Below are 26,648 nucleotides of genomic sequence, written 5' to 3' on the forward strand. Positions count from 1 at the left end.
AAAATATATATATTTATGCAATTTTATTTTTATTTTACATAATATTTAATTACATTATATTTTAAATTATGCCATCAATTTAATATGTAATTTAATTACATAATATTTTTATTTGGGGGAATAAAAATTAAATTAGAAAATAAATCAACAATAAAGACAACCCAATTAAAAGATGGGCAAAGAAATTGAATAGACATTTCTCCAAAGATGATATACAAAGAGCTAAGTGCAATGGCTCATGCCTGTAATCCCAGCACTTTGGGAGGCTGAGGCAGGACGATTACTTGAGCCCATGAGTTTGAGACCAGCCTGGGCAACATAGTGAGACCCCATCTCTACAAAAAATAAAAGAATTAGTGCCAGGAGCAGTGGCTCATGCCTGTAATCCCAGCACTTTGGGAGGCTGAGGTGGGTGGATCACGAGGTCAGGAGTCCGAGACCAGCCTGACCAACATGGTGAAACCCTGTCTCTACTAAAAATACAAAAATTAGCCGGGCATGGTGGTGCATGCCTGAAATCCCAGCTACTCAAGAGGCTGAGGCAGGAGAATTGCTTGAACCTGGGAGGCGGAGGTTGCAGTGAGCCGAGATCGCACCTCTGTATTCCAGCCTGGGTGACAGAGCAAGACTCTGTCTCCAAAAAAAAAAAAAATTAGCCAGGCATGGTGGCATAGTTTAGGACACTGAGGTGGAAGGATTGCTTGAGCCTAGGAGTTTGAGGCTGCAGTGAGCCATGATCATGCCACACCACTCCAGCCAGGATGACCACGAGACCCCATTTCAGAAAAAACAAAAACAAAAACCTAACAAGTTCAACATCCTTAGCCATGAGGGAGATGCAAAATCTAAACCTTATCACTTCATACTTGATACATGCCAGAATGTATGATGGACAAAAACAAGCGTTCGTGAGGATGTGGAGAATGTGGAAACCTCATGCATTGCTGGTGGGAATGTACACTGGTGCAGTCACTTTGAAAACAGTCTGGCAGCTCCTCAAAAGTTCAACATAGAATTACCATATGACCCAACAATTCCACTCCTAGGTATATACCCAAGAGAAATGAAAACATATATTTACACAAAAACTTCTACACAAATGTTCATAGCAGCATTATTTAAAATAGCCAAAGAGTAGAAACATCCTATATGTCCATCAACTGATAAACAGATAAACAAATGTGGCATACCTATACAATGGAACCTTATTCAGCTGCAAACATTAAGCTCTGATATATGCTACACCATGGATGAGCCAGGCAGGGTGTGGTGGCTCACGCCTACAATCTCAGCACTTTGGGAGGCAGAGGCACAAGGATCGCTTGAGCCCAGGAGTTCAAGACCAGCCTGGGCAACATGGTGAAACACCATCTTTATAAAAAAGAAAAAAAAAAGCCAGACATGGTGGCTCATGCCTGTAATCCTAGCACTTTGGGAGGCTGAGGGGGGTCGATCACTTGAAGTCAGGAGTTCAAGACCAAGCTGGCCAACATGGTGAAACCCCATCTCTACTAAAAACGCAAAAATGTCTCGGCATGGTGGCACGTGCCTATAGTGCCAGCTGCTCGGGAGGCTGAGGCAGGAGAATTGCTTGAATCTGGGAGGCAGAGGTTGCAGTGAGCTGAGATCACACCATTGCACTCCAGCTTGGGGGACAAGAGTGAAACTTTGTCTCCAAAAAAAAAAGAAAGAAAAAAAATTTTTAAAGAAAGAAAACATGGATAAGCCTTAACCACGATACTAAATGAGTAGAAGGAGGCAGACACAGAAGGCTACATTGTATGACTCATTTATATGAAATGTCTAGAATAGGCAAATCCATAGTGAGAAAGTAGATTAGTGATTGCTGGGGCTTGGGGAGAGGAGAATGGGGAGAGGAGAATGGGGGAGTGGAGTATGGAGTTTCTTTTGGGGGGCAATGAAAATGTTGTGGAATTAGATATTGATGATAGTTGCATAACTTTATGAATATGCTAAAAATACAGAATTATATACTTTGAAAGGGTGAATTTTATGCTATATAAATTATATCTCAATTTAAGAAACTGTGACAAGAAATACAAGGTAAGGGGAAGAGGGGGTTCTGGTGCTATTGATGAAGACAGCACACTCATTTTACCTCCTTCGGGTCAGGAGCAGCAGCCTTGCAGAAGGCCGGCCCCATCTGCCTGGGCCTGGCTTTGACTTTCTGCTGTTCATCAACTTCCCTCAGCTTGGGTCTGTCCCCAGCCTACTACTGCTCCTTTTCTGACACCCTTTTGGCCCTGCTCTCTGAGGACCCTGACTCAAATCCTGGGACAAATAAGCCCCTGAAATCTCTAGGAGTAACTCTTGTAATTAAAAAGGCAGAGCATCATATACAAACTATTTATTTTCTTTAGCCAGGGTTTGCCTTCTCTCTCACAGAGAAGTAGGAATCTCCAGTATTAATGGTGAACCCACCATTCATAAGTAACCTTATTAGGAAGAGGCTTCCGCCATCAGAGTCTAATACCGAGCCCACGTGATTAAAAATCATTCCTGTGTGGAGGCCTGAGTTTGCCTCAGAACTTAAACCAGCCATCAATTAATAATTAATCCCCGGGAAGCTAAGGCAGGAGGATTGCTTGAGCCTAGGAGTTTCAGGCTGCAGTGAGCTCTGATCATGCCACTGCACTCTAGCCTGGGTGACAGAGCAAGACACCCATCTCTTTAAAAAAAATTAATCCAGGCCGGGCACGGTGGCTCAAGCCTGTAATCCCAGCACTTTGGGAGGCCGAGACGGGCGGATCACGAGGTCAGGAGATCGAGACCATCCTGGGCTAACACGGTGAAACCCCGCTCTACTAAAATACAAAAACTAGCCGCGAGTGGCGGGTGCCTGTAGCCCAGCTAACTCGGAGCTGAGCAGGGAGTCAAATGGCGTAAACCTGGGAGCGGAGCTTGCAGGAGCTGAGATCTGGCCACGGCACCCAGTCCGGGCGATCAAGCGAGACTCCCCTCAAAAAAAAAAAAAAAAAAAAAAAAAAAAAAAAAAAAATATCCTGGGGCAGGGCGCAGGGCCACGCCTTAATCTTGGCACTGAAAGGCAGGAGGTGGGCAAATTGCTTGAGTCAGGAGCTCGAGACTAGCCTGGCCAATATGCAAAAAAACCCATCTCTCCAAAAAAAAAATACAAAAAAATTAGCTGAGCATGGTGGAATGACCTGTAATCCCAGGGCTATTGAGAGTCGAGCACAAGAAATCGCTGAACCCAGGAGAGCAGAGGCCGTCAGTGAGCTGAGATGTGCCACTGTACTCCAGGCCTGGGTGACAGAGCCAAGACTCTGTCTCAAAAAAAAAAACTTCGCCAAACTCTTTCCCTGAAGATGTTCAGGCTTGCTTACTTTGAAGAAACAATCTGTGAGTAAGACTTTTTATTCATTTTCGATAGAATAATTCTTTTTTTTTTTTTTTTGAGACGGAGCTGCTCTGCCACCCAGCGGAGTGCAGTGCCGCGATCTCAGTCTCACTGCAAACTCCGCCTCCCGGGTTTATGCCATCTCCAGCCTCAGCCTCCCGAGTAGCGGGATGCAGGGCGCCCCCACTCGCCCGGCTAGTTTTTTTTGTATTTTTAGTAGAGACGGAGTTTCACCAGGTTAGCCAGGATGGTCTCGATCTCCTAACCTCGTGATCCGCCCGTCTCAGCCTCCCAAAGTGCTGGGATTACAGGCTTGAGCCACCGCGTCCGGCTTGAAGTAATTAATTCTAAAGCTGAATACTGATCTCCCAGTAGACAGAGCAGAGAATAGATTATTCTTTTGTCATCTAAAATTAGGGATTACAAGGAAGAAAAGCTGCTCTGGGAATTCTCTTTTAATACTAAAAAGCAAGGGAAAGAGTTTCAACATAAAATGCTGGCATACGTAGCCACTATAAATCCATGTGCAAAGTTCTCAAATATTTCATAGTTCTTCTAAGAAGTCAACTTTCAATAAACTATGTAGACGGCTGCAGCAGTAGTTACGTTGATAAATCAACTCCCCAATCACTCATTTTTTTAAGATCAACTTTTTTTTCCAATTGTATATATATTCAATTCTCATTATTTGTGGTAGTTATGTTTTATAAAGTTGCTGTGAGGGCTGCATTAGCAGATATTGAACCATTGCTCCTAGGGGAAACGTAAGATTAGGGTCCTGAGAGCCTTTGGTCACACCCAATCACTCATCTTTTTTTTTTTTTCTTTGAGACGGAGTCTTGCTCTTGTCACCCAGGCTGGAGTGCAATGGTGTGATCTTGGCTTACTGCAACCTCCGCCTCCCAGGTTCAAGCGATTCTCCAGCCTTAGCCTCCCCAGGAGTTGGGACTACAGGCGCCCACCACCATGCCTGGCTAATTTTTGTATTTTTAGTAGAGACGGGGTTTCACTATGTTGGCCAGGCTGGTCTTGAACTCCTGAGCTCAAGCAATCTTGTGCCTCAGCCTCTTAAGCAGCTGAGACTATGGGCATGTGCCAACACACCCTGCTTTATTTTTGTTTTTGAAGCAGGCAACTACCTTGCTTGGTTCAGGGGTTAGCCTGAAAAGCAGGCAAAGAGAATTGGGGAATCTTCTCTTTGGATCTTTCCCTTCCAAATTGCCTCTCTTCCTCCTGCAGCTGTGGTTCCCCCAGACTTGGTCTCCTGGTTCCTCAGGCCAGAAAAGCTGTGATCTCTCTGCCAGTACCCCTACTATATCGCATGCCTTGCCAAGTATACTTGTCCCTAGGTTAAAACAAGCAAATGGAACTCATCGTGTGCATCACCTCTCCTCTAAGCATGAACTCCCCATCAGAACTGGCCTGCTTCTAATCCCTTTCCAGGGATTTCAGGTAGCCCACCAAAGTGCTGGGATTACAGGCGTGAGTCACTGCACCCAGTGAAAATAAGTTTTTCAATAACAAAGTGAATGCAGGGCCAGGCACAGTGGCTCCGTTGAGGGCAGGAGTTCAAGAACAACTTGGCCAACATTGTGAAACCCTGTCCCTACAAAAAATACAAAAATTAGCAGAGCGTGATGGTGTGAATCTGTAATCCTAGCTACTCAGGAGGCTGAAGCATGAGAATTGCTTGAACCCAGGAGGTGGAGGTTGCAGTGAGCCAAGATCACACCACTGCACTCCAGCCTGGGCACCAGAGTGAGACTCTGTCTCAAATAAAGAAAGTGAATGCAGTATTTCCCTTCAATGTGGATATTGTGTTGACTGCACAAAACTCTGGCTACGTTCAAATGGGAAAGAGGTAAAAACTGCCTCATGAGTTAGGGGCATTGTAGTTTCCCCCCTCTGATCCCATTCTATCTCCTGAACCCCTACCTCCTTTTCCAGCTGCCACAACCACAGAGGCCCTTGGCTGACGCATCCACAAGCAACAGAGAATTCACAGAAACCTGGTATTATCTCTTGGCACTCTATAGCTTGAGAGATGGTGATTAGAAGGGGGAAAAACATAGAACTTCATCAACAGCGTGGCATTTTCACTTCAGCTGTTCCTGGGGGCAAAACAGAGCCATAAAGACAAATTCCAGATTGAAAGCTTTGTGGTTATCTCTGCTTCTCATTAAAGCGCCCCTGATTATAATCACACCTACGATTACAAGATTTAACACACCTGGTCTCAAGGATGTACTAGGAAGAGGAATCATCTGTTCATCCCTTCCCATTTCCTTTTCTTTATTCACTAAGCACAACTTACACGTTTCAGTGAGTGCAGACTAGAGACGGTTTGGAGAACAGGCGGAAGTTTTTCATTCACATGGGTTTTGAAAGTGACAAAAATCTTCCATGGCCACAAATTATTTTAGTACTGGTGAGACAAGTGGTGTTGGTTTCATTGGCTACACACAGATGTGAGAAATCTGGATAGAGTTTCTATTTCTTCTCTGACTTTGCTAACCAGACATTTTCCTCTGCTACACACACATAAACACACACACTCGCTCTGTCTCTCACTTGCTCTCTCGCTTGCTCTCACTTTTACTCTCTCACTCAGTAAGGGTGTGTGCACTTACAGAGTCTCTCTCTGACACCCAGACTGAAGTGCAGTGGCGTGATCTTGGCTCACTGCAACCTCCACCTCCCAGGTTCAAGTGATTCTCCTGCCTCAGCCTCCTGACTAGCTGGGATTACAGGCACATGCCACCATGCCTGGCTACTTTTTTGTATTTTCAGTAGAGGCAGAGTTTTGCCAGGTAGGCCAGGCTTGTCTTGAACTCTTGGGCTCAAATGATCCACCCACCTCAGCCTCCCAAAGTGCTGGGATTACAGGCGGTGAGCCACTGCACCCAACCAACTTGCATTTTCAAATACATTTTTGCTTTGAAATAATTTTAGATTTACACAAAAGTTGCAGATAGTACAAAGTCCCTGTATACCCTTTATCCATTCCCCTACTGTTAACAACTTACTTAACAACATCTTCACCAAGAATTCTGCAGATCTTAACAGTGGATGAAAAACACTGATTCTTCTTAACTCCCTCTCATACAGTGGATTCTCAATAAGAGCAGTGTGTGTTATTGTCCCTAGAGCAATTTATTTAATTCTATGAATTACTGAGCTATAATCTATATGTCCCCCATCCCCATCGAGGTCCTAGGTAAAACCCTGGATCCACCATCCTTCCAGGTGAGTGCTCCAAGTTAATGAGCAAGTCTTTCCCTACAGAAGTTTTTTGTTTGTTTTTGTTTGTTTGTTGAGAAGGAGACTCACTCTGTCACCCAGGATGGAGTGCAGTGGTGCGATCTGGGCTCACTGCAACCTCTGCCTCCCAGGTTCAAGTGATTCTCCTGCTTCAGCCTCCTGAGTAGCTGGGATTACAGGCGCCTGCCACCACGCCTGGCTAATTTTTGTATTTTGAGTAGAGGCAGGGTTTCACCATGTTGGCCAGGCTGATCTCGAACTCCTGACCTCAGGTGATCCATCCGCCTCAGCCTCCCAAAGTGCTAGGATTACAGGTGTGAGCCACTGTGCCCAGCTACAGAAGTTTTTATGAGTCAGCCAGATCTTCCCCATATTCCTTTGTGTCACTATTAGTTGCCACCCCATACCCATTTCCTGCCATCTTCCTTGCTGACTAAAATTCAATTTCATTCAGAGTAGCAATGTGCCAACTAAATACATTGTCAGGCTCCTCTGCAGCTAGAAATAATTGTGTGACACAGTTTTGGCCAACGAAATAGAAATTCTCCTGGGGGGTTCTGAGAAACTGTCCTAGTCCCCCAAAATAAGAAACAAAAGCACCTACGGCTGTCCTTCTCTTATCTTCTTTCTTACTCATTTAAATCATTCACAATGGCCAGAGCTGCAGCAGCTATCTTGTAGTCATGAGGCAAAGGCCACAAGGATTATAGAAATGTTGATCCTGTTGATACTGAGCTGCTAAACAGACACCACCTACTTACATATTTCTTGTGATGTGAGAAAAATCCTTACTTGTTTAGGACATTATAGTTGAAGTTTTTCTAATTTGTAGTTGAACAGGCTCATAGCAGATAAGTTCATTCAATCCAAACCTTAACCTACACAAGGCGGAGGAAAAGGGGGAGAAATGCAGCTGAGGGTAAAGCACTATTCCCAAAGCACTGGGAAATCCAACGGCCTTGCTAGTGGGCTGCAACAACAGCAAGTCGCTATGTAAAGAGAAAAGGTGGCTGTGTAGGAAAGGAAGGGGATAACTTACCGAGTCCATGCCTGTACAAAAATGGCATCAGAAACTCCGGTAACATTCTAGGATGAATAAAGCCCATGTGTGTGACAAAACAATCACTTTTTTTTTTTTTGAGACAGAGTTTCACTCTTGTTGCCCAGGCTGGAGTACAAAGGTGCAATCTCGGCTCACTGCAACCTCTGCCTCCCAGGTTCAAGCAATTCTCCTGTTTCAGCCTCCTGAGTAGCTGGGATTACAGGCATGTGCCACCACACCCGGCTAATTTTGTATTTTTAGTAGAGACGGGGTTTCTCCATGTTGGTCAGGCTGGTCTCGAACTCCTGACTTCAGGTGATCCGCCTGCCTCAGCCTCCCAAAGTGCTGGGATTATAGGCATGAGTCACGAAGCCCAGCCTAAAAGAATCACTTTTATAATGGCTTCACTGACACTTGGTTAAATACCGATGTGTTAGCCACAGATGAGCATTGTGGATACTGGGTGGTGAATTATTAATGCAAATTTTCCATAGGAAGTCAACTGGGAATGTGTTTCCATATTATACTTACATGTAAAAGTATATATGTAAATATATACTTTCTTCCTATATTGGCCACACACTGGGGAGAAATCCAGCCAAACCCTCTTGAAGGAGGAAGAAAATTTAATTTATGCAGCAACTAACATGTCATGGATTGAACTCAGCTAGAAAGGAAACATCTTCAATGAGGCCCTTTAGTAATTCAGAATGAACAATTAAATGAGTCAGGAAGGCAAGTCACTGAAGTTCAGGCTGCAGAGGCAGGGTGAATGTGTTCTAGCTAGCTCACCTTGGAACAATGAGGACAATGCCAGGATTCAGGGCCTCAATCTATAACCTTGTGCTCTGGTTTTTCTCCAGCAGTTAATGTATAGTTTGGTCAATGTTACTGAGGTAATAGAGACATACACTGAAGATACAAACAAGGTCATTTTCCTGCTACAAAATCCCTGTTGACGGACTCATTTGGATGAATCCATCGAGGGAAGAGGTTTGAGGCCTTCCCTGGTAAAAGGAAAATAGAGAAATAGACAAATAAAAGCAGAGGAGAAATTGCAAAGGGCGAAAGACTGACCTCAGTAGCTTTCTGGCTGAGTCCCCGAAGCAGCAGCACAACCACATGTATGGCAGCTCTGCGTACTTGAACTTCACCGTCTGTTTTGGCCACAGCAATCAGGCAAGCTGTTACCTAGGAGGATGAAGGAAGATGAAGTTGATAAGAATCAGAGTTTCACAATTACCTATAACCTTTCAACTGTGTTCCACTTACTATACATTCATCAAGAGCAATCTGGCTTAGAAAGGGCTGGACAGTTGCTTAATCCTCAACAAGGAGGGTGAGATCTAGTGGGAGACATCTTGATGCAGTGTGGCTTTTCTGGTAGAGGACAAAATCTGGTTTGGAATTTAAGAACGAGATTAGAGAGTGGGAAGGAATATGTGTACTGTATATTATATGTATTTTTTAAAAGGTAAGGTCAAATGCTAGTATGTCCACAAAAGTGGAAAGAACTGTTCCTTGGCCCCCTTTAAGAACATCAAATCAAAGGAAAAAAGATGGTCCAAACCATAGCTGCTTCTAGAGACTGAGGATCATGGGGATTTAGCTAAGGAGACTTCAGAGTTCACAGTCTGGCATGAATGTGAATGTACCATTGATGAAAGTTTCAGCCTAGGGATACAGAAATACAGATATATTCTAACTGATCTTCTTCAGCATGTCCAGACATTCCAGTCCTACAAATGTAGTGTACACCCGATGTGAGTCAGCAGGGGTCACTTTCAGAGACTTCCTGAATATGGAATAGGTCTTTCTGTGCTCAATTACTTTATGTATTTTTTCTGTTTTGTTTTGAGACAGGGTTTCACTCTGTCACCCAGGCTGGAGTGCAGGGGTGCAAGTGACCCTCCCATCTCAGCCTCCCAAGTAGCTAAGACTACAGGTGTGCACCATTATGCCTGGCTAATTTGATTATTTTTTGTAGAGATGAGGTTTTACCATGTTGCCCAGCTGGTCTTGAACTCCTGGGCTTACGCAATCCTCCTGCCTTGGCCTCCCAAGGTGCTAGGATTACAGGTGTGAGCCACCGTGTCAAGCCTGTGCTCAGTTATTTATTTATTTATTTATTTTTTGAGATGGAGTCTCGCTCTGTCGCCCAGGCTGGAGTGCAGTGGTGCAATCTCAGCTCACTGCAACCTCTGCCTCCTAGGTTCAGGTGATTCTCCTGAGTAGCTGGGACTACAGGTGCACACAACCATGCCTAACTATTTTTTTTTTTGAGACGGAGTCTCACTGTGTCACCCAGGCTGGAGTGCAGTGGCACAATCTTGGCTCACTGCAAGCTCTGCCTCCTGGGTTCATGCCATTCTCCTGCCTCAGCCTCCCGAGTAGCTGGGACTACAGGCGTCCACCACCATGCCTGGCTAATTTTTTGTATTTTTGGTAGAGATGGGGTTTTACCATGTTAGCCAGGATGGTCTCAATCTCCTGAACTCGTGATCTGCCTGCCTCGGCCTCCCAAAGTGCTAGCTTACAGGCGTGAGCCACTGCACCCGGCCCACCTAAATTTTTGTATTTTTAGTAGAGATGGAGTTTCGCTATGTTGGCCAGGATGGTCTCGAACTCCTGACTTCAGGTGATCTGCCCGCCTCGGCCTCCCAAAGTGCTGGGATTACAGGCATGAGTTACTGTGCCCGGCCAGTGCTCAATTACTTTAAAAGACCATACTATCACAGGAAAGAAAGACTGGAAATTACTTGCAAAACTGATATATAGTTAATTATGTCATAAAATCAAACAGTTGAATGTAATAGCCACTGTACCCCTCCCTGGCTCCTGGTAGGCAGAAAAATGTTTTAAAATCTCAATGAAGCGATACAATTAATAATAATGACAACAAACCTTTCTGAGGCATTCATGTAAGATTTAAAAAGAAAAAAAAAAATTTTTGAAAGTGCGACCAATGGCAGCAACAATCTGAAGGTATGTCTAACTTATTCAACTGGTCTCTCATATACTTTTATTTATTTATTTATTTATTTATTTATTTGAGACAGGATCTCGCTCTGTCATCCAGGCTGCAGTGCAGTGGTGCAATCTTGGCTCATTGCAACCTCCACCTCCTGGGCTCAAGTGATTCTGGTGCCTCAGTCTCCTGAGTGGCTAGGACTACAGGCACATGCCACCATGCCTGGTTAATTTTTTGTATTTTTTGGTAGAGGCACGGTTTCACCATGTTGGCCAGGCTGGTCTCGAACTCCTGACCTCAAGTGATCTGCCTGCCTCAGCTTCCCAAAGTGCTGGGATTACAGATGTGAGCCACCGCGCCTGGCCTCTCACATACTTTTGTTGTTGGACTTACTATGTGAGTATATTTCTTGGCCAGTAGTAGAAGGATATCTAATTATGATAGGAAGATAGCCAGACTGTGTTTAGAAACATGTACAAATACATATCATGTTTAAAGAATGGTGAATATGAGAACAAGTGAGGAAACAGGCTTGTGCAGAAATTTTAACTATACAGGTTGTATTTTTCACAGCTTTCAAACAGTTGGGCATAGTTCAAAGTATCTAATTAATCAGTGATGGCAGAGAGATTAGAAGAACTAGCTCGTTCTTAAGTATAATTGCGTCTGTGACGCCCTGGCATTTAATCAAGTTGTGCATCTATTAGACAAACATGCAGCTTGCAAGTGAAGGAAAATCCCAGAGTAGTTCAACCCTTTGGGGGCTGTTTTCAGTAAGACCCAGCAAGCTGTTCTGCCTTTGACTTGGGATGCCCAACCCTAAGGCCAGCAGTGGCTTCCATGCCTCTGGCATTAACAGTAGAAGCAATTCAGTCCTAAGAGGAATTCCTTGGGCAACCTCCAAACAGGCAACAATGTAATAGCTACCTCCACTTTCAGGCTTAGTATTTACAAGGTAAGAGCTGAAACCAGAGAAACAAGTTAGAGCTAGGTCTGAGTCCCTCTTGACACAGGGAAGTGATATCTGGTCTGATGGCTAAATTATGGAAGCCAGCCCAAGGCCATGGACCGAGCAGAGGGTCTTAGGCGTTCTGCTTGCTCCCCTCTACATTTAGCTTTGGGCCCCTGCTTCCACGTTTGGCAGACCAAGGCTCCCTGGCCTAGAACCATGTTGGTGTCCGCCTTTGTCACCTCTGTTCTGCCTCTCTCTGCTGAGCGGGTCATGCTTCCACCTCAGCTCTCAGTGTAACGCCGGCTCTCACACTTGTTCATTTGGGCATTAATCCCACAGTCAGGATGTCCAGACAGAAGCATCCTGCCTGGAAAAAGGCTTTTCCTTCAAGGGCAATTCTTTTTTGTTGAGATGGAATCTCGCTCTGTTGCCCAGGCTGGAGTGTAGTAGAGTGATCTCAGCTCACAGCAACCTCTGCTTCCAGGGTTCAAGCAATCCTCCCACCTCAGCCTCCCTAGTAGCTGGGACTACAGGCATGCACCACCATGCCCAGCCTTCTTCTTCTTCCTTTATTTATTTATTTTTTTTTTTGGAGACAAGGTCTCACTGTGTCACCCAGGCTGGAATGCAGTGGCATGATCTCAGCTCACTGCAGCCTTCACCTTCCAGGCTCTGGCACTCCTCCCACCTCAGCCTCCTGAGTAGCTGGGACTGCAGGCGCCCACCACTACACATGGCTAATTTGTATAGATTCTGTAGAGATGGAGTTTTGCCATGTTGCCCAGGCTGGTCTCAAACTTCCGAACTCAAGTGATCCGCCTGCCTCGGCTTCCCAAAGTGCTGGGATTCCAGACATCAACCACTGCACCCCAGTCAAGGCCAATTCTTGAATCCCTGTGCCACCTTGAAAGTATGACTGAGAGAGGAGCTGGTTATGACAAGCCTTGCTGAGATCGGCTGAAATAGCCTCCTGCTTGCTATGGGCTATTAGTGACTTATGCACCAGACTCCACCAAACCCATCTGTAGTCAGCCATCCAGGACAATCAGGAAGAGGCCTGAGAACTGAAGAGCATTTGGGAAACTTCCTCAACCCCTCTGTCACCAGGACCAAATCATATGAAATGTATAATGGTCTGTCACACAAAATGTTTTTTGAGCATCAGAATTTCAATATGGTCTTACGGGTATCATCTAAAGATAAGAACAGCCTTCTGTTCAGGTCAGGCACCCATAACCAGCTTATAATGCTGCTCTCCAGCAGACCAGTGAGACAGACCCCTTGTCCAACACCAGAAGTGGGGAAGATGTAGGCCACTCTCTTCTACATATCCAGGCTGGAAAAGTCATTTCAAGGCTAGTCTCTCACCTTCAACCCCAATGACATCATAAACACTGAGTTCTACCTCTAAAAACCTTGGTGAGATAGATAGATGATGTAAGGTCTTTACTAATTTATGAATTGGTATATTATTTCTATTCTCTAAGTTCTCTCAGAGGGCAGAAATCCATTCTTTTTTCTTTTCTTTTTTTTTTTTTGAGGCAGAGTCTTGCTCTGTTGCCCAGGCTGGAGTGCAGTGGCGTGCTCGCAGCTTACCGCAACCTTTGCCTCCCGGGTTCAAGCGATTTTTGTCTCAGTCTCCTGAGTAGCTACATGCGCCTGCCACCACACCTGGCTAATTTTTGTATTTTTAGTAGAGATAGGGTTTTGCCATGTTGGCCAGGCTCTCAAACTCCTGACCTCAAACGACTGCCCACCTTGGCTTCCCAAAGTGCTGGGATTACAGCCACTGTGCCCAGCCAGAAATTCATCCTTTTGTCACCTGCTCTGAGTAAAGCATACTATGGAAGGCTTTCTCTTCACTGGCGAAATCAGTAAATTGCATCCACTTCTAAAAACCATCCAGAGAGAAACATGCTGATTGCTTTGGAAGCATTAAAGGTCAGTTTCAGCAATTTAACACTTAACAGGAGCCAAGAGAAATAAGGAAAAACACTCCCAAAACAGCTGGCACACACCAAGCATAACCAGAACCACATAAATAAAGATAGTACAAATGGCAAGATTACCAAAAACTGACTTTGGAAAATTCCAGGCGAGAAGTTGCCAGGATTGAGGTATGTATCAAGGAAGCATGACTTTAATTTTCCAACTGCATCTTCATCCATTTTCCTAAAGCTTCCTTTGTTAAAATTCAGTTGTTTTGCTAACTTGTCTGCAACTTTACCATCTGTAAACCAAGAAACCTTAACAGCAAAGACAGTGTGACCAACCAGTCTCATGAGCTTGGCTTACTCAACCCGCCATGAAAGAAACCATGGCAGACACTTTAGCTTTCTTGGGGTTTCCCAGAACATCTATCTCAGGCCTCATCTCAGGGGTCTATGTATCCTTAAACTGCACTGATTGTGCAAAACTGATAATAACTTCAGGTCATTCCTTGGGATCAGAGGCAGCGGCTTTGTATCAGCCCCCAAACCTCAGGTATGTGGAATTCTGGGCACCATTTTAAAAGGAGACTGGACTTGTCATCTGGGACACATCTTATTTGCTGTAGTGAGGACAGGCCTTTTACTGTGGTTCACTTAAATCAATTTACTTCTCATAGAGAGTGATAAAGATGAAGAACCTATCAAGATTTGGTTTTAAGCGACACGGCCTTTGACAAGAACAAGGAGAAATTGGAAAAAAAAAGAAAAAAGAAAAAAAAAAAGAATGTTCTCTACAGGTTAATTCTTGACATCAACAGAGAGGAAAAACCTGAATTCCCAGTATAGTGACTGTGGAAGGGTTGAGCCTATATTTTGTATTCCTTCCCGACCAGCTGGCACCATCAGAGCAGACAGTGCCCAAATCTGGATCACCCAATAGTTACGACAACTTTCTTCAGATGCCGAAGAGCCATAGCCAGAGAGGAAGGGCTCTGATGCCCCCAGACCACGTCGTGTTAGAAGGGACTACAGTGGCTGGTTTGTTCAATTTCATTTTCTTCTGCTTATTATTTTTAACAGGTTTAATTCACTTTATTCTTCTTGTATGCCAGCTTATGTTGTGGCCGGGTGCAGTGGCTCATGCCTGTAATCCCAGCACTTTGGGAGGCCGAGGCAGGCGGATCACCTGAGGTCAGGAGTTCGAGACAAGCCTGGCCAACGTGGTGAAACCCCATCTCTACTAAATATACAAAAATTAGCCAGGCCTGGTGGCGCGCACCTGTGATCCCAGCTACTCGGGAAGCTGAGGAAAGAGAATCGCTTGAACCCGGGAGGCAGAGGTTGCAGTGAGCCGAGATCCCCACTGCACTCCAACCTGGCAACACAGTGAGACTCTGTCTCAAAAAACAAAAAAAAGAAAGCTTATGTTGTAACCACAGCTGGAGCCTGGGTCCTCTGCATGGAGACTCTGGTGTGGGTCTTGATGAGATGGTCAGTGCATTCCTGACAGGGAGGCTTGGTGAATAGTGTCTTTCCAGAGGTTGGGGGTCAGGCACTATAGGTCCTAGAGATGGCATCAAAGGTAGCCTTGGTGAAGTTGTCCAGGGTGGCAGTGCAGCCCCTGGCTGAGGTGTAGCAGTCGTCAATACCGGCCATCAGCAGCAGCATCTTGGGCACAGGAGTCGAGATGATGCCATTGTTCCTGGGGGCAGGGATAAGGTGTACTAGCTCAGAGCTAAAGCAGCCTGTCACCATACAGGGGGCGATGTAGGACTTGCCACTCTTGTTCCCCCAATAACCTCTCCACATAGGGACAATGGAAAGCTTGGCCAGGATGATGGTCCCTTGGATGGCAGTAGTAACCTCCTTGAAGCACTTGACACCTAGACCGATGTGCCCATGATAGTTCCTAACAGTAGCAAATGCCTTGAATCTGGTGCGCTGGCCAGTGTGGGTCTGTTTCTACACAAGCATAATCTTCAAAACCTCACCCATGAGAGATGCCACCCTGAAAAAAGCCAATGATATCACACTCCTCGATGGGCAGGGAGAAGAGATAGGTCTCCAGGGACTTGATCTTCATGTGCTTGACCAGAGGGCCCAGCTTGGTGATGGGTATCCACTCCTTGTTCTCAGTCATGCCTCTATGAGTTCCATAGTCTCAGCTCCAGCCTTGACCATGGCCGCGAGCCCAGTCCTGCATGCTGCTACCAAAGCCTCTGAGGAAGCCATGGCAGTTTTCCATTTAGGGTCCCCAGGGCCTCTAGGACCTCCCGCCACATTGGCATCATCCTCCAGTTTGGTGATTTCTCAGAAAGGAAGCTGTTCAATTTTATCTCAAAATAGATGATGCTTCTCCTCTTCCTCTGCCTGGCTAACACGTGATCAATATAACCTTCTAGATGCCCTGACAAGTTAACCCAGGGTCCCAGCTCTGGGTCCCCCAGTGCTTGGTGCTGGCTCTATCATGTCACTCTTATCCACTAGTGGATTTACTCCTCTGCATTTCACACACGCTACTGAAACTTCCTTAAGGGAAGAGATTGGGTCCTTTATTTGTGTCTTCTAGCATACTTGCCAGATAACAGATGCTCACGAAGGAGAATTCCTTCTGTTTGCAAAGACAAGTTTCCCAAAGCTCAAGTTCCTTCCCCACTAGCACACCCTGGAACTAAGCAATTCTGAGACTTCAAGGGCTTTCACAGGACACTGAAAGAACTGTCCTAGAAGAAGCCACAGTAACTTTTTATTTACTTATTTTTGAGACAAAGTCGCTCTCTATTGCCCAGGCTGGAGTATAATGGTGTGATCTCGGCTCACTGCAACCTCCGCCTCCTGGGTTCAAGTGATTCTCCTGCCTCAGCCTCCTGAGTAGCTGGGATTATAGGTGCCGGCCACCATGTGGGGCTAAGTGTTGTATTGTTAGTAGAGATAGGGTTTCACCATATTGACCAGGCTGGTCTCGAACTCCTAACCTCAGGTGATCTGCCTGCCTTGGCCTCCCAAAGTGGTGAGATTACAGGCATGAGCCACCACACCTGGCAACAGTTAACTTTTTTTTTTTTGAGATGGAGTCTTGTTCTGTCGCCCAGGCTGGAGTGCAATGGTGCGACCTCGGCTCACTGCAACCTCAGCCTCCAGGTTCAAGCAATTATCTGCCTCAGCATCCCCAGATTACAGGCGTCTGCCACCATGCCCGACTAATTTTTTGTATTTTTAGTAGAGATGGGGTTTCACCATCTTGGCTAGGCTGTTCTTGAACTCCTGACTTCATGATCCACCCACCTCGGCCTCCCAAAGGGCTGGGATTACAGGTGTGAGCCACCGTGCCCGGCCAACAGTAACTTTTCAAGAGAAGTTAGATTGGCTGGACACGGTGGCTCATGCCTGTAATCCTAGCACTTTGGGAGGCTGAGGCGGGTGGGTTGCCTGAACTCAGGAGTTTGAGACTAGCCTGAGCAACATGGTGAAACCCTGTGTCTACTAAAAATACAGAAAAATTAGCTGGGCATGGTGGTGCATGCCTGTAGTCCCAGCTACTTGAGAGGTTGAGGCAAGAGAATTGCTTGAACCCAGGAGGCAGAGTTGCAATGAGTTGAGACTGTGCCACTGTACTGCAGCCTGGGTGACAGAGTGAGGCTCTGTCTCCATAAATGAATGAATGAACGAACGAACAAAGTTAGATCATTTCCTTCTTCCACCCTGGCTTCCCATCTCACTCACAGGAAAAGCAAAAGTCCACACAAGGCTCCGCTGGGACTGGCCACCGCCTTTCTGGTGCCAACTCCTGTTCTTCTGTGAAGCCACACTGGCCTTACTGTTCTCCAGCACATGAAGCCTGTACCTGTCGCAGGGCCTCTGCACTCACATCTCCCTCCACCTGGAATGCTCCCTCCCTAGGTTTCTGGATCAACCCCTTGCTTCCTTATATCTTTGCTCAAAGGTCACTTGTCAGTCGGGTACAGTGGCTCATTCCTGTAATCCCAGCACTTTGGCAGGCTGAGGCAGGCAGGTTGCATGAGCTCAGGAGTTTGAGACCAGCCTGGACAACATGGTGAAACCCCATCTCTACTAAAACAATACAAAAAAATTTAGCTGGGTGTGGTGGCACATGCCTGTAGTCCCAGCTACTTGGGAGGCTGAGGCAAGAGAATTGCTTGAACCCGGGAGGTAGAGGTTGCAATGAGCCAAGATCGTGCCACTGCACTCCAGCGTGGGCGACAGAGCAAGACTGACTGTCTCAAAAAACAAAAGTCACTTGTCAGGAAAGCTTTTCCTGTCCATCTGAGACAATAGCAAACTCCCTTTGGGCTCCTTATCTTACTAAATATATCTCTTTGGTGCTTATCATCACCTGACACAGTATAAATCTGTATATCCATGTTTACTTGTTTACTGCCTACCTCTCCTCTCCAGAAGTCAGGTCCAGGAGGACAGGGACTCTGTTGTCTTCACAGCTGGGTCCCTAGCACAGAGCATATGGCTTGGCTCTAGTCCCAACTGGCACAGGGTAAGTGCTCATTACATATTTGTTGAATGAATAAATGAATGAAGAACTACTTAAGAACCAGGCCAAATACCCCACTCTTTGCGTGTGAATGAACTAGAGTTGTCTGACTATAGGAGGACTCAGAGGCTGAAATACTAAGACTGGCAGGTATCCAACATGTTCAAACTTGTAGTCCACCCAAGGTAGCTGGTTTGGCAACGAAGACAAGGCAAACCTGGGATGCTGCATAAGAAGGAACATCTAAAAGGAAGAGAGATAAATTATATGGGATGAAAACACTTGTTTTTTTTTCAAATCAGAGGGAAAATATTGCCTTCTGAAGTCTCACTGCCAAAAGTAAGCTCTATTAAAAACCAGAGCTGTATTACCCTTCCTGTGTGTAGCTTGTCTCATATGGCAATTCTCTTCAGCTTCCAAGGCACAAAAGCAACCTTATAAATGAACTGAAAACATTTGTTATTTATTTATTTATTTATTTATTTATTTATTTTTGAGACGGAGTCTTGCTCTGTTGCCCGGGCTGGAGTGCAGTGGCCGGATCTCAGCTCACTGCAAGCTCCGCCTCCCGGGTTTACGCCATTCTCCTGCCTCAGCCTCCGGAGTAGCTGGGACTACAGGCGCCCGCCACCTCGCCCGGCTAGATTTTTGTATTTTTTTAGTAGATACAGGGTTTCACCGTGTTCGCCAGGATGGTCTCGATCTCCTGACCTCGTGATCCGCCCGTCTCGGCCTCCCAAAGTGCTGGGATTACAGGCTTGAGCCACCGGGCCCGGCTTTATTTATTTTTTTTGAAACAGGGTCTTACTCTGTTACGCAGGCTGGAGTGCAGTGTTGCGATCATGGCTCACTACAGACTTGACCTCCCCTCCCCAGGGTCAGGTGATCCTCCTATCTCAGTCACCGAAGTAGCTGGGACTACAGGCATGCATCACCTTGCCCCAATTTTTTTTTTTGAATTTTTGTAGACACAGGGTCTCACTGTGTTGCCCAGGCTGGTCGTGAACTCCTCGGCTCAAGTGATCCGCCCACCTTGGCTTCCCAAAGTGCTAGGAGTACAGATGTGAGCCACTGTGCCCAGCCTGAAAACATTTATTGGGAGACAATATAGAAGAGTGGTTAAGAGCTGACTTCTGGAACCAATTGCCTGCATTCAAATCCCAGCCTTGCCACTTTCTAGTTGCACAACCTTGGCAACTTATTTATCTGTGCCTCAGTTCCCTCTATGAAAACTGGATCAGTAGGCCAGGTGTGGCGGCTCATGCCTATAATCCTAGCACTTTGGGAGGTTGAGGTGGGCAGATCACGAGGCTAGGAGATCGAGACTATCCTGGCTAACACGGTGAAACCCCATCTCTACTAAAAATACAAAAAGTTCACCAGGCGTGGTGGCGGGCGCCTGTAGTCCCAGCTACTGGGGAGGCTGAGGCAGGAAAATAGGATGAACTCGGGAGGCGGAGCTTGCAGTGAGCCAAAACTGTGCCACTGCACTCCAGCCCGGGTGACAGAGAGAGACTCCATCTCAAAAAAAAAAAAAAGAAAAAAGAAAATTGGATCAGTTGACATCTGTAAGGTACTCAGGAGTATAGAGTGTTTGCTATGCTGTTATGACTATTTTTTTCGAGACAGGGTCTCACTCTGTTGCCCAGGCTGGAGTGCAAGGGTACCATCACAGCTCACTGTAGCCTCTGCCTCCCAGCTTCAAGCAGTTCTCCTACCTCAGCCTCCCAAGTAGCTGGGACTACAGGCGTGTGCCACCACACCTGGCTAATTTTTGTACTTTTTGGTAGAGATGGGATTTAACCATGTTGCCCAGGCTGGTCTTGAACTCCTGACCTCAAGTGATCTGCCTACCTCGGCCTCCCAAAGTGTTGAGATTATAGGTCTGAGCCACCGTGCCTGGCCTTGCTATGACTATTACTGAAACACACAGGAACTAGCCTTCCCAACCAGCCTTCTCCGCTCTTGAAACATTCAATATTGTATAAATCAGCCAACACTTAGCATCCACTATGTACCAAGCACTGTGATAGGTACTAGGGGGTATGACAAGGTGAATCAAGATGGGTTCTGCCCGTGTTGTGCTCACAATTTACTAATGACCATGAACATTCCTGGGACTGATTCTGTAGAAACAGTCTAGCTCTCTAGAAGTGGAACAGGATCACTGGACAAGAGGTTTGCCAGGAAGCCACCCCAAAGCAGCAGCTCCTCATCTCAGGTTTTTTTTTTAAATTTATTTTCTTTTCTTTTCTTTTATTTTTTGAGATTGAGTCTTGCTCTGTTGCCAGGCTGGAGTGTAGTGGTATGATCTTGGTTCACTGCAACCTCCACCTACCAGGTTCAAGCGATTGTTCCTGCCTCAGCTTCCTGAGTAGCTGGAACTACAGGCGTGCACCACCAGGCCCAGCTAATTTTTGTACTTTTGTTTAGTAGAGATGGGGTTTCACCATGTTGGCCAGGATGGTCTCGATCTCTTGACCATGTGATCTGCCCACCTCAGCCTCCTAAAGTGCTAAGATTAGAGGCGTGAGCCACAGCGCCCCACCCTCGCCTGTTTTAAGATTGAAACATAAACAAAAACGGTGTTTTTCTTCGTGTCAGCACCCATGGTAGGCAAACAACCTACTACCTATTTGCACTTCATTTCCAAAGGCTAAATAAGCAATGCTTGATTCTTGCTGTGAGCCAGGAAGCCATAAAGTAACAAGGCCTTTCATGATATGGCCCCTACCTGCGCTTTCTTGCCTCAGCTTCTACCACCAACTAAACCCCCCGCCCCCTCACTCCAGCATTTGGAAGCTTCCTAAACATGTCAGGCCATCTCACGCCCTCTGCACAGCTGCTCCCTCTGCTGAAATGCTCACCCCTGACTTTTTTTACCTGCCTAATTTCTACTTGTTCTCTGGATTCAGCTCCAAGGATTTCTTCCTCCAGGACATCTCTGCCAATACCCGAACCTGACCAAGGGACTTCTCAAAGGTGCTCCCATAGCATCGATCCCAGTGGACTATAATTGTAATCACTGACCCTGTGTCTGCCATATTACCCATGCCCAGAAGGCAAGGTGGTATCTGACAGGGTTTTGTATCCTCAGCCCCTAACACAGCAGTTGTTTTGAAAACATATGGCTGGGGACATCTGAAGGACACTGGTCACTCTGCTCTTCTTATTTCCTTTTTTTTTTTTTTGAGATGGAGTCTTGCTCTGTCACCCAGGCTGGGGTGCAGTGGCGTGATCTTGGCTCACTGCAATCTCTGCCTCCCAGGTTCAAGCGATTCTCCTGCCTCAGCCTCCTGAGTAGCTGAGATTACAGGTGCTTGCCAACACTCTCGGCTAGTTTTTATATTTTTAGTAGAGATGGGGTTTCACCATGTTGGCCAGACTGGTCTTGAACTCCTGACCTTAGGTGATCCACCCGCCTTGGCCTCCCAAAGTCCTGGGATTACAGGTGTGAGCCACCACACCCGGCCTGTTCTTCTTATTTCCTTAATGCTCATCCTCATCACTGTCATCATCAGCCCCCTTCAAATGACCAAGATGATCCTTAAGAAAAAATCTTAATATAGAAAAATAAAATGTATTTACTAGAATGGCACCTTCTCAGTGAGACTCACCCGATGCCCTGTTTAGCACTGCAGCCGCCCCACCACCTAAGACTACAATCCTCATCAGTTTCCCTTCTCCTACTTTTTTTTTCCATAGCACTTGTCATTGTCTAATATACTAGATAATTTACTTACTGATTATATATAGCATTTATTACCTGTCTACTCTCTCTAGAATAGAAGCTCCACGAAGATGAGAATCACTGTCTAGTTTGAAGAGTAATGTGTCTTAAGTGTCCAGAATACTGCTTGGCATGTAGTAGGCACTCAATACAAATTGTTGAATAAATCGTTATATGAAACATATATGTCTTGTAACAATCTTGTAACAATCTTGCATTGCAGGTATTTTAATCCCATTTTCTAGATCAAGAAACTGAGCTCAAAGTCATTTGTTCAAGTGAATGCAGTTAAACAGATGGTGTAGCTGGGTTCTCATTCATTCCCATTTCCAAGTGTACCTGGCAGTTTTATTATCTTTCAATAGGTCGGGTGGGTCTCCTGACAGATGATGCTTCTTGAATGTTACAAAATCTGCTTTAGCTTAATCTTAATCAACCAAAACCAAGAAATTTCTCTAACACTTTGGATAGTAAATCATATGCTGCTAGCACACTACAGTTTCCTTAGGAGAGAGAAAGACAACAGTCTAGGGATTCAAAAATAAATACAGTCTCAATGTTTGAGTTCAGAGGTCATGATATTCAGGTATTGTTCAGGTTCATTAGTTTTAGAAAACATATAGATCCCATCAAGTCTCAGCTGGTCCACTTGGAGATCTGCAGAAAATTTTTCTGAAATGCATGGCTATGTTAATTTTTTTTTTTTTTAAACTGGGCATGGTGGTGTGTGCCAATAGTTCCAGCTACTCAGAAGGCTGAGGCAGGTGGATCACTTCAGCCCAGGAGTTCGAGACCAACCTGGACAACATAGCAAGACCCCATCTCTAAAAAAAAAAAAAGTGTGTGTGATTGTACCAACAACTCTGAATGTACTAAAAACCATTGAGTTGTAGACTTTATTTTTATTTTATTTTTTTGAGGCAAAGTCTTGCTCTGTCACCCAGACTAGAGTGTAGTGGTGCAATTTTAGCTCACTGCAACCTCCACCTCCCATGTTCAAGTGATTCTCCTGCCACAACCTCCTAAGTAGCTGAGATTACAGGATGTGCCACCATGCCTGGCTAATTAATTTTGTATTTTTGGTAGAGAGGGGGTTTTACCATGTTGGCCAGGCTGGTCTTGAACTCCCGACCTCAGGTGATCTGCCTACCTTGGTCTCCCAAAGTGCTGAGATTATAGGCGTGGGCCTCTGCACCTGGCCTGAATTGTACACTTTAAATGGGTGACTTGTATAGTGTGTGAAGTGTATCTCAGTAAAGCCATTATTTAAAAATAATAATATTTGGAGGGCTGGGTGCGGTGGCTCATGCCTATAATCCCAACACTTTGGGAGGCCTGAATCGGATGGATCACCTGAGATCAGGAGTTCAAGACCATCCTAGCCAAGATGGTGAAACCCCGTCTCTACCAAAAATACAAAAATTATCCAGGCATGGTAGCAGGTGCCTGTAATCCCAGCTACTCGGGAGGCTGAGGCAGGAGAATCGCTTGAACCTGGGGAGTGGAGGTTGCAGTGAGTAGAGATCGTGCCACTGCACTCCAGCCTGGGTGACAGAGGAAGACTCTGTTTCAAAAAAAGAAAAGAAAAAAAAATTACAAAGATTAGTTGGGTGTAGTGGCAGTCACCTGTAATCCCAGCTACTTGGGAGGCTGTAGCAGGAGAATTGCTTTAACCCAGGAGGCGGAGGTTGCAGTGAGCTGAGATCCCACCATTGTACTCCAGTCTGGATAACAGAGCAAGAATTCATCCCCCCCCCAAAAAAAAAAAATTGGGTTTGGTTCAGATCATGGACCAGTAACTTGTTTTAGTACACAGTTTACAGTTCAGTTTGGTTTGGGTTATGTGAAGAGACCAAGAAAACAGAGAAAAAAAAAATGTGGGAATCATTTCAGTATCTGACCCAGAAAAGTTGCAGTAGTCTGAAACCGTCAGACAATATAACCAAATAGACCCATAAAAGCCTTCTCTTAAGTGTTACAAGTTAATAACACTAAAGAACAAGAGATTTGCTAAGTCCATCTAAAACAGGATGAGATGCCTAATGGTTCACATATATTAGAGCACTTGGGTTTTAAGTAGGTACTTAATGTTATTGTTTCTAAGTTATTAAAAGAAAAGAAGGTACAAAAACCAAGGAATGGGTTGTCCCTGGTGATCCCTCAGAGAACAGTAAAAGGGAAGGAAATAACTGATATACATGTAACTTTTCTGAAAATCCTAGGTTGAAGTTTAATGAAAAGAGTAGCCCTTATAACCAAATAAAGCAAAATATATGAAGCTCAAGAATCAGGAAATACCATAAATTCAAGTGTATGCATACATCTGTGAGTGGGCTTCTCTGCTTATTGATATGACACAACTGCCAAACATTGAAAAAAATTCCCTCTCAGGCCCGGGCATAGTGGCTCATGCCTGTAATTCAAGCACTTTGGAAGGCTGAGGCACGCGGATCACTTGAGGTCAGGAGTTCGAGACCAGCTGGCCAACATGGCGAAATCCCATCTCCACTAAAAATACAAAAATTAGCCAGGCATGGTGGCTCACACCTGTAATCCTAGCTACTCAGGAGGCTAAGACAGGGGAATCGCTTGAACCCAGGAGGTGGAGGTTGCAGTGAGCTGAGATTACACCCTGGGGTAATTTGTACTATACTACAGCCTGGGGAACAAAGTGAGACTCCATCTCAAAAAAAAAAATAAAAAAGGAAAATTCCCCCTCAGTAGGTCCTTCTTAAGATTTGATCCTCTCACCCCTGGAACCTGGGAGGCAGAGGCTGCAGTGAGTCAAGATCACGCCACTGCACTCCAGCCCAGGTGATGGAGCAAGACTCCATCACAATTGAAGCAAGACTCCATCACGTTGAAGACTTCTCACCCTTCAATGTTCAGTGTATCCTCATTTTTCTTGGGTGTGGTACAAGAGCTTGGGAACCACTGAATGTGGTACAAGCTATAACACAGGTGAGCTGGGGCACGCCAGCATAGACAAGTGAGGCCAGGGTGGGGCATTCCCAGCCAGAGGTCCCTGGCTTGCAAAGTGACTAAGAAGAAAAAGCCGACACCACCCAGCACTTTGGGAGGCCGAGGCAGGAGGATCACTTGAGTCTTGAGTCTAGGAATTCAAGACCAGCCAGGCCAACATGGTGAAACACTGTCTCTACTAAACATACAAAAATTAACCAGGCGTGGTGGCGCATGCCTGTAATCCTAGCTACTTAAGAGGCTAATGTGGGAGAATCGCTTGAACCTGGAAGGTGGAGGTTGCCGGAAGGTGGAGGTTGCAGTATGCCAAGATTCCACCACTGCAAACAAACAAACAAACAGATTTGATCCTCTCTTCTACTCATCTTCTCACTCTGCCACGCCCTGCTTTGAGAAGACACCTGCCATTTCCCCCAGCTAGCAGGCCCGGCCTACAGAGGAGGGCAGCACGCAGCTTGCTTTGTCTGGCTCTCTGAACACCCCATGGCCTCAACCCGGGGGTCCATGCAGGTTGTGAGCTATGACCTGTACAGTACCTATGATGATACAATACCACCTACAGAGAAAGCGCTTGTGAAAATGGACACTCAGACAGCCCTTCCTTCCGGGTGTTATGGAAGAGTGGCTCTATGGTCTGGTTTGGCTGCAAAACACTTTCTAGATGTAGGAACTGGTGTCAGAGAGAAAGATTATAGTGTATGTACTATTTAATTTTGGCAAAAAAAAGTTTGAAGTTGGTGGGGCGTGGTGGCTCAAGCCTGTAATCCCAGCACTTTGGGAGGCTGAGGTGGGTGGATCACTTGAGGTCAGGAGTTTGAGACCAGCCTGGCCAACATGGTGAAACCCTGTCTCTATTAAAAATACAAAAATTAGTCGGATGTGGTGACGGGTGCCTGTAATCCCAGCTACTTGGGAGGCTGAGGCAAGAGGATTACTTGAACCCTGGAGGCAGAGGTTGCAGTGAGCTGAGATCGTGCCACTGTACTCCAGCCTGGACAACAGAGTGAAACAATGTGTCAAAAAAAAAAAAAAGAAAAGAAAAGAAAAGTTTGAAGTCAAAAAAGGTGATCAAATTGCATAGCTCATTTGTAAACTAAATTTTTTTAACCAGAAATAGAAGAAGTTTAAGATTTGGATGACACTGAAAGGGGTTCAGGAGGTTTTGGTTCCACTAGAAAGAATTAAAATTTATGCCAAGAATAGAAAATGAGAAATCATACCTGGTCTTAAAATAAAGAGTTTTGCTTAAAGATTAAAAAAAAAAAAAGGCCAGGTGCAATGGCTCATGCCTGTAATCCCAGTGATATCTACAGGAGGCCGCCAAACACCTAGGCAGATAGGGGCAGGTACCCAGTGCAACCCCACCCCCAAGCTGAAGACAGTTTAAAGCCCAAAAGCTAAGCTACAAGTTAAATTCTCAGACTGAATTGAAAACAACTTGTCTTCCTGTTTGGCACATTTTCCTCTGATTGGTGCCCACCCTTCACCTATTTTACATACACCTACCATTTCCTAACTGGTTTTCTATACTGTCAGGCCCACCTTTGAATGGTGCCTTGTTTTAACCTTTTTTGCATACTCACAAACCAATCAGCATGCATCATGTGCCTATGAAGACACCAGACACAGTCAGTAGAGGAGGAAATGGGTTGACTTCAGGGAAGAGACAACTTGATTTTGGGGAAGACAACCTGCCCTTCACATCCTCTCTCCAGCTCCCTTCTCTGCTGAGAGTCGTTTCATCGCTCAATAAAATTCTTCTCTACCCTCCTCACCCTTTAATGTTCAGTGTATCCTCATTTTTCTTGGGTGTGGTACAAGAGCTTGGGAACCACTGAATGTGGTACAAGCTATAACACAGGTGAGCTGGGGCACGCCAGCATAGACAAGTGA

General features: G+C 45.5%; 1 protein-coding gene and 1 pseudogene across 1 annotated transcript in view; one reads left to right on the forward strand and one right to left on the reverse strand.

Moving 5' to 3' along the window:
- TANGO6 (transport and golgi organization 6 homolog) overlaps positions 1 to 26,648 on the reverse strand; it is a 277,961-nt gene that overhangs the window by 33,968 nt on the left and 217,345 nt on the right. The window contains exon 16 of the mRNA XM_017850742.1: positions 8,760 to 8,873. Within this exon, the coding sequence (XP_017706231.1) occupies positions 8,760 to 8,873 (114 nt within the window). The remainder of the gene's footprint in view (positions 1 to 8,759; positions 8,874 to 26,648) is intronic.
- LOC108514476 (deoxyuridine 5'-triphosphate nucleotidohydrolase, mitochondrial pseudogene) lies at positions 23,561 to 25,940 on the forward strand (annotated as a pseudogene).

The sequence above is a fragment of the Rhinopithecus bieti genome, unplaced genomic scaffold (assembly GCF_001698545.2).
Source record: "Rhinopithecus bieti isolate Rb0 unplaced genomic scaffold, ASM169854v2 scaffold_32081, whole genome shotgun sequence".
NCBI classification, from domain to species: Eukaryota; Metazoa; Chordata; class Mammalia; order Primates; family Cercopithecidae; genus Rhinopithecus; species Rhinopithecus bieti.